Source organism: Bos indicus x Bos taurus, chromosome 26, assembly GCF_003369695.1.
Source record: "Bos indicus x Bos taurus breed Angus x Brahman F1 hybrid chromosome 26, Bos_hybrid_MaternalHap_v2.0, whole genome shotgun sequence".
Lineage (NCBI taxonomy): Eukaryota > Metazoa > Chordata > Mammalia > Artiodactyla > Bovidae > Bos > Bos indicus x Bos taurus.
The window spans coordinates 32,410,671-32,424,104 of NC_040101.1; the positions used below are offsets into that span (position 1 = coordinate 32,410,671).

At 52.9% G+C, this 13,434-nt stretch overlaps 1 protein-coding gene across 3 annotated transcripts in view; it reads left to right on the forward strand.

The window, feature by feature from the left end:
* CRTAC1 (cartilage acidic protein 1) overlaps nucleotides 1–13,434 on the forward strand; it is a 151,654-nt gene that overhangs the window by 103,741 nt on the left and 34,479 nt on the right. For all 3 annotated transcript variants that reach the window (XM_027528887.1, XM_027528890.1, XM_027528889.1), the window contains exons 4-5: nucleotides 4,874–5,010; nucleotides 10,235–10,391. In XM_027528887.1, the coding sequence (XP_027384688.1) occupies nucleotides 4,874–5,010; nucleotides 10,235–10,391 (294 nt within the window). The remainder of the gene's footprint in view (nucleotides 1–4,873; nucleotides 5,011–10,234; nucleotides 10,392–13,434) is intronic.

The window sequence follows — 13,434 nt, forward strand, 5'->3', positions numbered from 1 at the left end:
CCAGATCAGAAACCACCCGTGACCCCTTCGGCCTCAGTGCTGAATTAGCGGCTCTCTCCTGGCCTGCCTGCTTCTCCTCCTGCCCCTGCACAAGCCCTCCCCTCGAGGCATATTCAGCGTCCCCTCCATGTCTTTGTCTGTTTCCCTTCCTGCCCTTAGCACCCTCCCTCCTCCTCTCTACCTGATGAGCCGTGGGTGCGGTGCTCAGAAGTGCAGGCTTCGGAGTCAGAAAGACCTGGGTTTGAATCTCTCTGCACCACACATTGGCTCTTGGGGAATTAACCTCTCTGCCCCTCGATTTTTCCATCTGTAAAATGGGGCTACACCACTTCTCAAGGCAGTGTGAGATTCAGGCAAGATGATGATTGTAAAAAAAAAAAAAGTGCTTCGTGCAGAGCCTGGCTGTACTGGGTGCTCTGCACGCTGGAGTTGTGCTATTGTTCCTCTGATGCTTCCCGTCCCGGTTCAGGTGCCTCCTCTGTCGTGAAGCCCTCCCTGATCACTGTGACTGACTTCACAGCACCTCCGGATGTACTATCCTATCGTCTCTGCGGGGCTCTGCTAGTTGTGGGATCATAGGCAAGTCCCCTTGCCTCTGGAGCCTCAGGTCCTTCATCTGTAAATTGATCTTGAAAATAGTACTTGCCTTGTAGGCTTGTGGCAAGTGTTAGTGAGTGAACGTATGTGAAGCTCATGGCATATAGAAGTCACCGTAGGAATGTTAAGTAGTTTTATTTTTACTACAGTCCCATGGCATCTCCTTTTTGTAAACTTCCTGTCCACTAATGAACTGTAAGCGCCCCAAGTCAGGGACCAAGACTCCTACTTCCCTGGGGCCTCTCCAGCACAAGCAGGGAGTGGTGGGCCCTTGAGCCTCCTCCACTGGGCCTTCCCACTGTCTTGCCACCTGGCAGCAACTGCCTTTCCATCGGGCTGGCTTCCCAGGTGATGCTAGTGGTAAAGAACCCGCCTTCCAATGTAAAAGACATGAGAGACCGGGTTCAATACCTGGGTTGGGAAGACCCCCTGGAGGAGGGCATGGCAATGCACTCCAATATTCTTGCCTGGAGAATCCCCATGGATGGAGGAGCCTGGCAGGCTACAGCCCATGGGGTCCCAAAGAATCAGACACAACTGAAGTGACAGCACACACACACTGAGGCCTTCTAAGCTCCCTTAGTGCCAACATGCCAGATTCTGGGTAGGATTGTGCCTCACAGGGGATGTGACCTCCAGAGCCCCCCACCCTGCCCTTGAACGCCCTCTGTTTCTCCCAGGCCTCTGCTTTCTAGGAATCTCCCCCCAGGACCCAGGAGAGGCCCTCTGCCTTCTCCTTCCCGAGCTGCTGCCCCTGACTCAGTGAGGGACCCTAGGGCAGAGTGCAGCTACAAGGAGCAGGAAGGTGGGATTACTCGCTGACATGGGCCAGGGGCCAGTGCTGGGTGTTTATTGCCAGTGCCATCGACCCGCACAGCTCGATGTTTATCTGTCTTCCTGACACACCTAATTACCCAGGTTGCAGCTGCCAGAGCGTTTGCTCTTCCTAAATCATAGGCTCCCATCCCTCCTGTCGCCCAGGCCTCCAGGCCTCTGCCTGCAGAAGGCCTGCCATTGATTTTGCCGTTCCCATTTATGATCTACAAGGCTCTGCATCACTGTTGCACATTTTACCTTAATTAGTTTATTCTTCGGGGCGTCCCTGGTCAGCTCAGAAGCTAGGAGACTGGAACAAGGGAAGAGGCTAACGTGTCACCCTAACACCTCTGGCCACAAAGCCCAGAATCTGGCCCCATGTCAACACCCTAGGGCAGCAATTTGCACAGAACAGTGCTAGCTCTGCAGGATGCTAAGAGGTGAGCTGCAAAAAGGGGTGCCATGGCTGAGTATGTTTGGGAAAGGCTGGCTTACATGAAATTAAGCCTGTAATATACTGCAAGACTTTTCAAAGTTTTTTTTTTTTTTTTTTCAAAGTTTTGATAGACTGATGTCCACTGAGAATCTCCAAGTGGGGGATGAAAGGCTCAGTCTTTCCTGAGCTCAGATAATCATGAAATCTTTTCTCCAGGCAGCTCACAGAGACCAGGTTCCACTAAGCACACTTTGGGAAATGTGAGCAGGAAGAATCGGGGGTAATTAGGCAAATAGAGGGAGGATCAAGTCACCCTGGGCTCGTTTTTTTTCCTCTTGCCTAGCTAAGGCAGGGACTCAGAGGTTTGAGAAAATTTTCCTACTGTACGCAGAGGCGCCCATCAGAGGTCTGCAGAGCCCCCACTGCTGAAGCTGCTTTCTCATCCAGCCCAAGCTTTGGTTGAGTTTAATCCTTGGTCAAATTTCAGGGGGAACTAGACAAGCTGCTGCTGCTGCTGCTAAGTCACTTCAGTCGTGTCCAACTCTGTGCGACCCCAGAGACAGCAGCCCACCAGGCTCCCCCGTCCCTGGGATTCTCCAGGCAAGAACACTGGAGTGGGTTGCCATTTCCTTCTCCAATGCATGAAAGTGAAAAGTGAAAGTGAAGTCGCTTCAGTCGTGTCCGACTCCTAGCGACCCCATGGACTGCAACCTACCAGGCTCCTCTGTCCATGGGATTTTCCAGGCAAGAGTACTGGAGTGGGGTGCCATTGCCTTCTCTGAGACACGCTGAGGTGTAGTCTAAAGAGGCCCTGGTTTGACAGAGAAGGGCAAGGGTCGCTCGCTATTGTGAAGGCTGGGCATCCGGAAGCTGCAGAACCATCCTCGGAGGCCCCCAGGCATTAGAAGGCGATGACAAGGCTGCCACTTGCCTGGGGAGCAGCCGTGAGTATGACAGTCCACAGTTCCTCTCCCGCAGTCCTGAAACCCAGAACACTCTGAAAGCCTCAAGTGCTTTTTTTAAGTTTGTGGGAAAGTGAATTGATAGCAAAACCTGTCCTGAGCTGATGTGAGCTATTTATGGGCTTTATTTATCCCACTTGGTGTGATATTCATATATTTCACTGCAGAAATATTAATGTGTTTAATTACAGGGTGTTGCCCTGGTTCCTGCTGGGGGTGTTATATAATAAATAGGGTGTGCATTGTGTTACCTTTCTGAAATGTGAAAGGGAAAATAATCTAAGTTTCTAAACATATCTGTTCCCCAGGGATTGTGACAAGGGCCTAGAGACCCAGGTGGTGCAGAGCAGCCAAGGGCCGTAGAGTTTTCCCCTGCAGTTCCCACAGCCATGCTGGGAGTGGGGAGGCCAGCTGTTACCCCCAACTCTCAGATGAAGAAACCAAGGCCCTAAGAGGATAAAGAACTGGCTTAGACAAATGGGAGTCAGAGCTAGACTTGGGCTCGGGCAGAGTCCACACCTGCGCTTCTGTCCTGATCGGGGTCCTCGGGAGTCCCAGTGAGCACCCACCCCCAGCCACGGCAGCTCTGGCAGACCCCCAGGAGCCCCAGTGGGCCCCCAGCAGCCACAACAGCTCTGTGCAGACCCTTGGGAGTCCCAGTGGGCACTCCCCCACCAGCCACAGACACCTGCAGGACTCCTGGATCAGCCTCCCGTTCCACTCGGGAAGGGCCTTCCCCTTCATGGAAACCGGTCTTTGCACGCCCAGAAGGGTCAGGCCAGGTGGCATGGCTCAGTCCCCGGGCCAGCTTCCCAGAGTCCAGCAAGTGTCCCTGAGGTCAAGTCCAGGCCCTACAGAGAATGCACCTTCCCCTGTGGGTCCCCGTGGTCTTAGGAGGGCCCCATGGGAGGCCACTCAGAGGGCAGCCTTTGTCCCCCTGAGTCAGAGCCCCCTGAGGACCCTTCCAAAAACAGCCCTCACCGGAACATGCTCACATTCATGCACTCACCCCTTCTCTGTCACGCGCATTCTCACACTCATTCAATCTCACACTTATACTCACTCATTTTTACTCACTCTTATTCTCATACACCCACTCACTCCTGCTTATTCCTACACACTTTCACACACTCTCTCACACACTCAGACACTCTCAACACACCCCTGCAGTGCAGGGCTGAAGTCCCTGAAGCACCTCAGAGGGTCTCCCGTCTATGAAACCAGAACAATCATTTCTGTCGAGGACCACCCCCAACTCTGGGGGGCGCTGTGCGCAGCCTCTGACCTGAGTTATCTCATTTATCCCTCGAGTTAAAGTGGAATGTAGTTATTATCGTTATCCCCATTTCCAAATAAGGAAGCTGAGGCTCAAATTGCCCACAGTCAACAACTAAATCCTGAAAGAGTCTCTGTAGAACCGAACCTGAGACTCAGGCCAATTTACTCAAAACCCCAAGTTTTAGCTGCCGCATCACCTGCTCCCCTCAGTCTGAGCCCGTTGCCTCTCCACTAACCCTTGCCCCATTAGTGCTGACCCCACTGCCATCCAGGTTTCTCGGGCTGTTGGTGATACCCCTGTCAGAGCTCAACTCCCAGCCCCACCCTCCATCTGGACTTTGAGACCCACCCACTGACGGGGACCATTTCTTCTGAGACCCACATCAGGCTCTGTGATTCAGCAGAGCATGCAGGGAGCAGCTCCTGGAGAAAGAGACATTCTTGGTTGAGTCTGGATGTGAAATACTGGCGATCCCAGGATGTCCCTCCTGGTGCCGCAGAAGCGTGGTGCAGACCATAAGATCCTGCTATTAAGGATCAGCTCTGACACACACTAGCGGTCACACTTCTTCCGAAGTTCCTGAGGCCTGGGCTGGCCATCTTCATAAGCTTCAGTGTCTTCCCTCAATTGAGAATAACTGGGTGTCCCCAGGAGAGGGGTCCCCACTGCCTGAGGGCTGTGAGGAGCGTTCACCGTGCAGCAGCTGACCCGTCCACCTGTGGCCCCAAGACCTGGGGCAGGCACCCCACCGACCACCAGCCTTCTCTTCCCTCCTGTCTCCAGGGGTGGCCACGTACACGGACAAGTTGTTCAAGTTCCGCAATAACCGCTGGGAAGACATCCTGAGTGACGAGGTCAATGTGGCCCGTGGCGTGGCCAGCCTCTTTGCCGGGCGCTCTGTGGCCTGCGTGGACAGGAAGGTGAGTCCAGGGGAACATGGGGGCCTGGGGAGAAGGGAGGCAGCGTGATGGCCAGGAGGAAGCGCCAGCAGACATCCCCAGACAGAGCACGGCTCCCAAGGGCAGAGCTCAAGGCCACTCCCAGGGCCTTGCACAAAGTAGATGCTAACATCCTTTCACATCCTTTCTCCCCTGAGGCCCTCCCGGCAACCAGGGGCTGTCATCATTGTGTCTGCTGGACAGAGGACACTGAGCCCCAGCGTGGGGCAGGGGCCTGCCTGAGGACCCAGAATGGATTGGTGATGTGGCTCAGATGTGACTCAGAATCAGTCAGCTCGTAACCTTGTGTTCGTTCATTCAACTCAACTCATTTATGAAGTGCCAACTATATGCCAGGCACTGAGCCATCAGGCCCCCTCCCCCATAAATATTTATGGAACAAATGAAGGCATAGCAAAGGGGCTCATGAGCGGGTGAGTGGAGGGTTGCCTGAATGTACAGTGCCATTCAAAGCACCATCGATACCTTCCTGCCCTGCTGGTCCACCCGGCATACAACTGCTAACTCAAAGTGTCGGGGAGAAAGGCCAAGTGAGGAGGGAAGCAGCAGCTGCAACCATCCGTCCTGTGAGGGGGCCCCGCCCGGGCATCCCAGCCAAGCCAGCCAGAGCCAGAGCGTGGCGTGGCGCTGATTCATCCCCTCCTGTCACCTGCTCCCCTGCCGCCCCTCCTTGGCTTTTACAAAACATCATCACTAAATCAGGGACCCAGCTGCTGCCCAGCTTCCAGGGGAGCGTCTCTGGTCCCCATTGTGGGAGTTGGGGAGAGGGGGCCAACTCATTTGGGATTTGAGATGGCACCAAGGGGATTGGGGATTCAGAGTGAATCTTCACAGCAGGGGCCTCCAGGCCTTGGGAAAAGGCAGGTGCCAGGTATAAATATTTATTTCTTAACAAGCTGGTGCTAGGAAGAGCAGCCAAGCTGGGCTGTGAAGCCACATTTAGCCCTGACCTGAATCTGTGCCACCTGGACTCCCGCCTGGTGGGAGGAAAGGGGAGGAGGCTCCATGAGAGCCCCAGGGAGTGGGGAGGATCTGGGGGGCGGGGAGGGGCACCAGGCCTGGCCTCTGAGAGGCCTCTTCCATCTCCTCCTGGCTTCCAGTCTCCTTAGCCCCTTCAGGACCAGGGTGCCCCACACCCAGCTAAGGCAGGAACCGTCTCAGCACCGGTAGGAGGGTCTGAAGGTTAATCACAGAGAGACGCACTCTGTCCTAACAAGGTCACCTACACACCCACGCATTTAACCACAGGACAGAGGCACCATGTGAAGTGCAAAAAGAAAAAAGGGGGAAAAAAGACACTTTGGCATGAAGCACAGTAGGCAGGCACTTAGCAGCTCGCTCACTCCCTACTCAGACCCAGCCTCAGGAAACTAGAAAGCACCGGTCTGTCTGCCATCAGAAGAGGGGCTTCTGTTTGTGTTCAGCCACCACCTTGGCAACCCCCGAGGCCCGAGAACCGTGGAGAGGTCAAGGCTGAGTGGAAGCTGAGAGACAGGGATGCAGTGTGGTGCAGGAAAACACGAGAGCAATCGTAACAGTAGGAATATAATATTAACAGAACACTAATAATAATAGCTATTATGCTTATTAAACTAACCCCGTGCCAAGCTCTGTGCTAAGTGATTCCCATTCACCATCTTACTGAATTTTCAAAAAAGCCAATGAGGTAAATGCTGTCATTATCCCCATTTTACAGATAGGGAAACTGAGGCTTCTGGCACTTAAGCAACTGACCTTGTTACCATATAGCAAGTGACAGGCAAAGCCAGAAATTGAGTCCTGCCTAGCTGAAAATAGTCAGACACCTTTTTACCTCCCTGCTACCCTGCCTTTGGGTAAACCTGTACCAAATACACATTTCTAACCACAGGTTCTGTTACAGCCTTTGACCTACTCCTCCCTCAGCCCCACAGCCCCTAGCTGGGGCCTGTTAGTGTACCTGATTGGTGGTCTCTGGACCAGCAGCATCAGTGTTGTTAGAAATGCAGATTCTCAGGCCCCACCCTCCAGACCTACCCATCAGAACCACTGGGGGTGGGGCCCAGCAGCCTGGGTTTCAACTAGGCCCAAAGGTGACTCTGATGTATGCTAAGCTTGGGAGCTTTGCGCCAGGTAAAAGTCTCAACCCCTACAGTGTGCTGTTCTCTCCCTCTCCCCTCGCAGCCCTCATCCATTCTCTGCCCCTAACCTGGAACACCGCTGCCCTTCGTCTTCAGCTGCCTCATCACTCATCCACCTTTCTGGATCCAGCCCAAAGCCGATCTCTTACAAGAAGCGTTCCCTGATCGATAATGATTATGCCTCATGTTTATATAGCATTTTTATCTTTTCAAAGTCCTTTCACATGCGTTGTCTCATTTCATCTTCTCAACGACCCTGCCAGGAAGCAGGGGGGGCTACGATTCGCATGTAACACATGAGGAGGTGCAGCCAAAGTGGGTGAGGAACCTGCCCAAGGACGTAGAGCCAGTTAGGGGCAGAGCTTGGACTGGGATCCAGACTCACAGCCCTAGACCAGTGGTTTTCAGGGTGCGGTTCCTGAAACAGCTGCACCAGCTTTACCTGGGAACTTGTTAGAAATGCGGATTTGAGGGTGCCCTCCAGACCTCCTGAATCAGAAACTCTGGGGATAGGACCCAGCATCCAGGTTGCTTTCACAACCACCACCCCCCTGCCCCTGCCTGCTGCCAGTTGATTCTGAGGTAGACTAAAGGATGGGTAACACTGCCCTGGACCCAAAGCTGCAGGAACATCTTCCTTCCCCTGGAATCAGCTCCCCCACCCACAATTACCGTGGTCAAGTTCACATGTGACTTTCTGCAGTCTTCTAGAACTGTAACACATCTCCAATTTTTCTATTTTGTCAACCCAATACACTGATGTAAGGAACTAGGTATAACCACATTTTATAAATATCCTGATTTCTAGCAGAGTGCATTTCAGTTCATTTGGGCTTAATTGCCCATTTGCCGATGCGATTGCTAACAGCTGGTAGGGTCAGGCAGCGTCACGGTAAAGGCGCACTTTCCCCTTTGGCCCCATCCGTTCGCTCTTCATCCAGTCATTCCACACACGTACACCAAGCTCCTGGGATGGGCAAGAATCTTTCAAAGTTCTCCCTAACCACAAATGATGTTGTAAAGCAGTGCGACTCAGACTTCAGTTTTGCTTAGGGATCATATGGGGATCTTGTGGAAATGCAGATTCTGATTCGGCAGGTCTGGGCTGGAGCCTGAGAGTCCGTATTTCTAACATGCTTGCAGGTGACACGGATGCTGTTGGCCCAGGGACGGTCTTGAGTAACAAGACTCAGGTAGCCGAATCAGAATCTGCATTTTCACGAGATCCCCACATGATCCCCACGCAAAACTGAAGTCTGAGTCGCACCGCTTTAAACATCATTCAGGTAGCAGGCTAGAGACCCAGAGAACCAGAAATGAAGAGGCAGAAAAGTCTTTATGGAGCTGGAAACTGGAACAGCTCCAGTTTCCTCCCCCGACATGCCACACCTTGCGTTTTATATTCCGGGAACATTGAACAAACTGTTTGCAGCTTCCCAACACACGGTATACATCACTCTTTGTCTCATCTCTGTCTGGAAGGTTCTTTCCCCTCCACTTCACCCGGCCGAGACTCCTCGTAGAAAACCTTTTCTGAACTTTCTGTGGCCAGGCGCCCTTCCTCTGGGTTAGGAGCCCTTCTTCTGTGTACCCGGGAAACCCTGTACCCACTCTTAATCAGACCTGTAATTGCTGACACGTCTGATTCCCCCAGGAGAACCTGAGCACCTTCCTTGCTTCACCTACCTGTTAGCCCCAGGTGGCTCTTAATCAACTTCCCCGAAGAAAATGGTTCCAAAGGGATAAAGTGACCAGTTAGGTGAGAGAGGGCTCTCATGGGACCACTGGGGAAGAAATAAAAGAAAGTAAAGAAGGCTGAAAAGAGGGCAGAGACAGAGCGCGCCGTGCTGTCTTAAATTCAGCTATTTCTCCCAGGTTGTTTTGTGCTCATGGCTTCCTTTGTTGTTGTTGTTTTTAATTTTATTTTTTATTGAAGTATAGTTGATTTACAATGTTGTGTTGGTTTCAGGATACAGCAAAGTGATTCATCTATACCTACATACATACATATATATATATATTAGATTCTTTTCTCTTACAGGCTATTACAAAATACTGAGTATAGTTCCCAGTGCTATACAGCAGCTTGTCAGCTTCCTTAAAGCCAGACTATAAGCAACCTAAGGACAAAGACTTTGTCTGAAGTACATTTATAACCCAGGACCTTGCACATCGTTGGAGCTCAAGAAATATGTACTGTCTGATTAATTGGAGGGAAACGCTGCAAGGGATAAGAGGAAAGCTAGAAAACTGATTGAGAAATTGTGTGGATCTCTTGGGGGAAAGAAAGCATCCATTGAAGAAATAACACCATTATAATAACAGGCAGGAAAGAATCTTTCATCAGCCGTGTTTTGGACTAGAGAGGAGAATGAATACAGTAACAAGGAACTGGTGCCCAGGGCTTCTCCTGGATGCAAAGGGGGAAATATATATATATATATTTGAGACACTGTTATAAAGGCAGAAGCAATATACAATTTCTTTCTGGTACAGGAAAAGCAAGGGGTAGAAGTGGGAAGGAGGAGCCTGATGTGGCTGAACCTCTTGTGCCATCCAAATTAAGGAGTGAAGAAGTATGGGGTGGGGATGGGGGAGGGAGATGGCTCAGGAATTTGCTTGTCATCTTGGCTGGAGCAAGCTTGAATGGGAGAGAGACTGAGAATAATGGGAATTGGTAGATCAATCAATCAGCAAATATTTATTGAGCAGCTACCCTGGCTGGCAGCTGGAGAGAGCTCAGCTGGAGGGAGGCACATTAGAAAATTGTCTATAAAAAGGTGGTTGTGGGGGAGAAGGAGGGATGTTCTTCTGGAACAGGAGAGAAGGGGAAGCACTGTGCTGTAGGACTCTGGGGGCATCCCACACTTCGTAGCCTCTGTGAAAAAGCACCTCTGGAGCCGTGTCGTGTAAGGTCATGCACGCCAGACCCCAGGAGCAGAGCCAGACCCCAGGAGCAGAGCCCGAACCCCGAGAAAGAGCTATGGTCCTGTGAGTGGAGGGGGGATCTGCTTCCGGGCCCCCAGATGGTCCTGCTCACTGACCCTCCTTCCCTTCCTGCTCAGGGCTCCGGACGCTACTCCATCTACATCGCCAACTATGCCTACGGTAACGTGGGCCCTGACGCCCTCATCGAAATGGACCCCGAGGCCAGTGACCTCTCCCGGGGCATTCTGGCGCTCAGAGACGTGGCAGCTGAGGCTGGGGTCAGCAAATACACAGGTAGGCAGAGTGGAACAGGGGGACCTATGAGCTGGAGGGGCTGGGGGCTAGGTCTAGGCTTCAGGCCCCACAAGGCTGAGTCTAATTCATCAGAGCCCACAGGAGAGGGTGCGTCTGTGCCCTGGGGAGGGAAGGTGAAGGTTTTATTCTATCCCACCACCCACAGACGGCTTCCTCAAAGGCCGCCTCTCCAGATGATGGGACATCTGGTGGGGTGGGCTTTGGCGGGCACAGTGGGTGACGTCGGACATAGCCCAGAAGATCACCGCATCTTTCTCTCTTTGGAACCCCTTGCCCCATTCTCTGCTGTAACCCAAGTGATTGGGTGAACAGGTTCTGTAGGAGAAAACTGACAAATCACAGAGGCCAAGATTTAAAGCATTTTTTATTGCCAAACAGCAGATGAAATTATTTACTTACACATAAGCAGCCAGGAATTGAGTGCTAAATCCCTAAGCTTCAGCTGGGTCCCGTCTCAGTAAACTGAGCTCAAAGAATTGTGTTCTTATTCCCAAACCTCTCCAGCACTTTTTTTTTTTAAGGCACACTCCCCCCACATCTTTCAGAATGGGGGACCTATTGTCAGAGTCTCTGACAGGGAGATCTTTCTAGGGAAGGCTGTTTTTCTAATTCCAGCACGGCTGCTGACTAAACTCTGATAATCTGCCAATAGACTGCTGATGGCAGAGCAATCTAGTTCCTGTTTAGGATGCCAAAAATCAGGAAGCCAGAGCTGTACACAACTTCTCACGTGTACTCTGGCCTCATTGACACCCTACCTGCACCTTGAATGTAGAAATTCTCTGAGCAGTTGACCTTCCTGATATGTCCGTCCCAACTGGCACTACAGAATTCCAAGTGGCAGCCTACCTGGTTCCAAATCTGGGGGCTGGAAGGATCCTTGATGGGTCATTTGGGCCACTCCCCTGCCTTCAGCCACCTGGGTAATGGCATAATCTCAAAGTCCTCCCCAGAAACGATTGTCACGGCCTCCCCTGAGTTTACGATGCCTTTCTCTAGCCAGCCCTCCACCTCAGTGAAAGGGGGAGATTGATGTTAACCTGTCTGACAAAGTTTGTGGGAACAAATGACTAGACAATAAAATAGTTTACACAGCTCAAGCCCCATCAAAGAGTGCGAGAGCTCTGCATGGGAGCGAGCAGCAAAGAGGCTGAGTGTCAGCAGTAAACCATGTTTTCCTGGGAAAAGGAATAAACATGCAGGAGCTTCAGCCTCGACTTGTACAGTCAATTTTTCTGAATAGTTCCCAGTTTTGCGCACTGGGCTGGCTTGGCAATTAAGTGCCTTGATCTGCAGAAGGAGGGTGGGCTGGGGAGATGAAGCGCTTGAAAATGATGAGCTGGAAGGCAAGCAAGGTCTGGGAGCGAGGGCTGTACACAGAATCAAAGAATTCATAAGGTTGCAGCAGGGTGTGAGCAAGAGGGGACATTGTTCATGCCGGCAGGCTGGCAGGGGGGCTGGCAGAACCAGGGGTGGGGAAGGAAGGCTGGCAGAACCAGGGGTGTCTCCAAGACAAGACAGCTGAGGAGCACGGGTGGGGATGGGGGCACCGGGCAGCTGTGCCAGGCTGTGCTGGAAGGACCAGACAGCTCAAGGAAGGGACAGCAGTTTCTATGGAGCATGCAGGCAAGCCGGGGCAGCTGGCATGCCCAGAGGACACGTTAGAGCAGCTCTGCAGATTTCCAAGAGCCATTTGGCTGACAAGAACCTATTTGGCCCACCAAGTTACTATTCTGTCTACCCGCCTTCCCCAGCCCACCCTTTCCCTGCCCGCCAAGACCCCCAACGCTACCCTGCAGCCCCCATAGTCACTCTGTTCACAACACATGGACATCTGGCTGGAAAACTAGCCCAGATGCCCCCTCAGGAATGGACCCCAAAGGTAACAGCCACCACCAGAGCCCAGCCTGATTGCCAAGGCTCTGACACATGGCCAAGGCTCAGCTCCAGGAGGGTGCCCTGGGCCCTGGGAGAGATGTAGACAGTGAGGAGCAGGGCCTGAACAGGCTGGGAGGGAAGCAAGCCTCGGTCAGCTGTGCAGTCAGAGAGCCGCATGTCCCTGGAGCCAAGGCACACAACACCCATCTGCCCGATGGACCACAGAGAACTACCCGTTTGCAAAAGAACAGATCAAGGTCCAGAGAGGAGAAAGGACTTGCCCAAGGTCACACAGGAGGTTTACAGAGACACTAGCACTTAGAGCCCCAGCCGCTGATACCTAAACTACCAGAATCAGCTGACCTTTCAAACGACCTCCAGCTTGAGAATCCTGCTCCAGCATGCAAGACAGGAGGGGCTGGTGAAGAAGGAAGAGGTGCACCCACCAGAAACGCAGCCCCAGGGATTGGCCCTCTGGACTTTAATTGCGACTCCCGGTTTTTCTGATTGAAACAGCTGCCTGGCCTGGTCTACTCAGGGAAGCAGGGGAGTTGGCCCGAGCATCCCGGGCTGCAGGGCGGGCAATGGCGAAGCCCACACCCGGCTGTCGGGCTCCGCGGGAGGGGGAGGGGAGGCATCCTCTCTAGACGCCCGACTCCGCGGCCGGCCGCCGCTCTGCTGGGTCACAGTGCCATCTAGCGGCCAGCGCGCCCGCTCTCGGGGGACTCGAGGGTCCCTGGAGGCGGCGCAGCCCGAGCCTCGCATGCAGAGTTGAGCAGCGGGAAGATCACTCCCTGGTGGTTCCTGGTTCTCCTAGCCCCGGCTTCCCCAGCTGCCCGCAGCCTCTTATAGCCTGAACTGCCCTGCATGGGAATCCTAAGAACTAGTTCTCCCCATGGCCGAGAGCCTGTCAGGAACTCGAGGGGACCAAGAGTTTTGCAGCCGCCTCTATGGCCCCCCAGTGATCTCAGACATGTCCCCACGCCTCTCTGAGCACCTTAAATTAGCCCTCTAGCAGAGCTGCTACGTAGCCAGGATCTGGAGCCAGAGTGCTGGGTGCAGATTTTGCTTCCACCACGTCCTCCTGCCCAGGCAATAGAGAGCAACTTATTAACCCCTCTGAGCCTCAGTTTTCTTGCCTGCA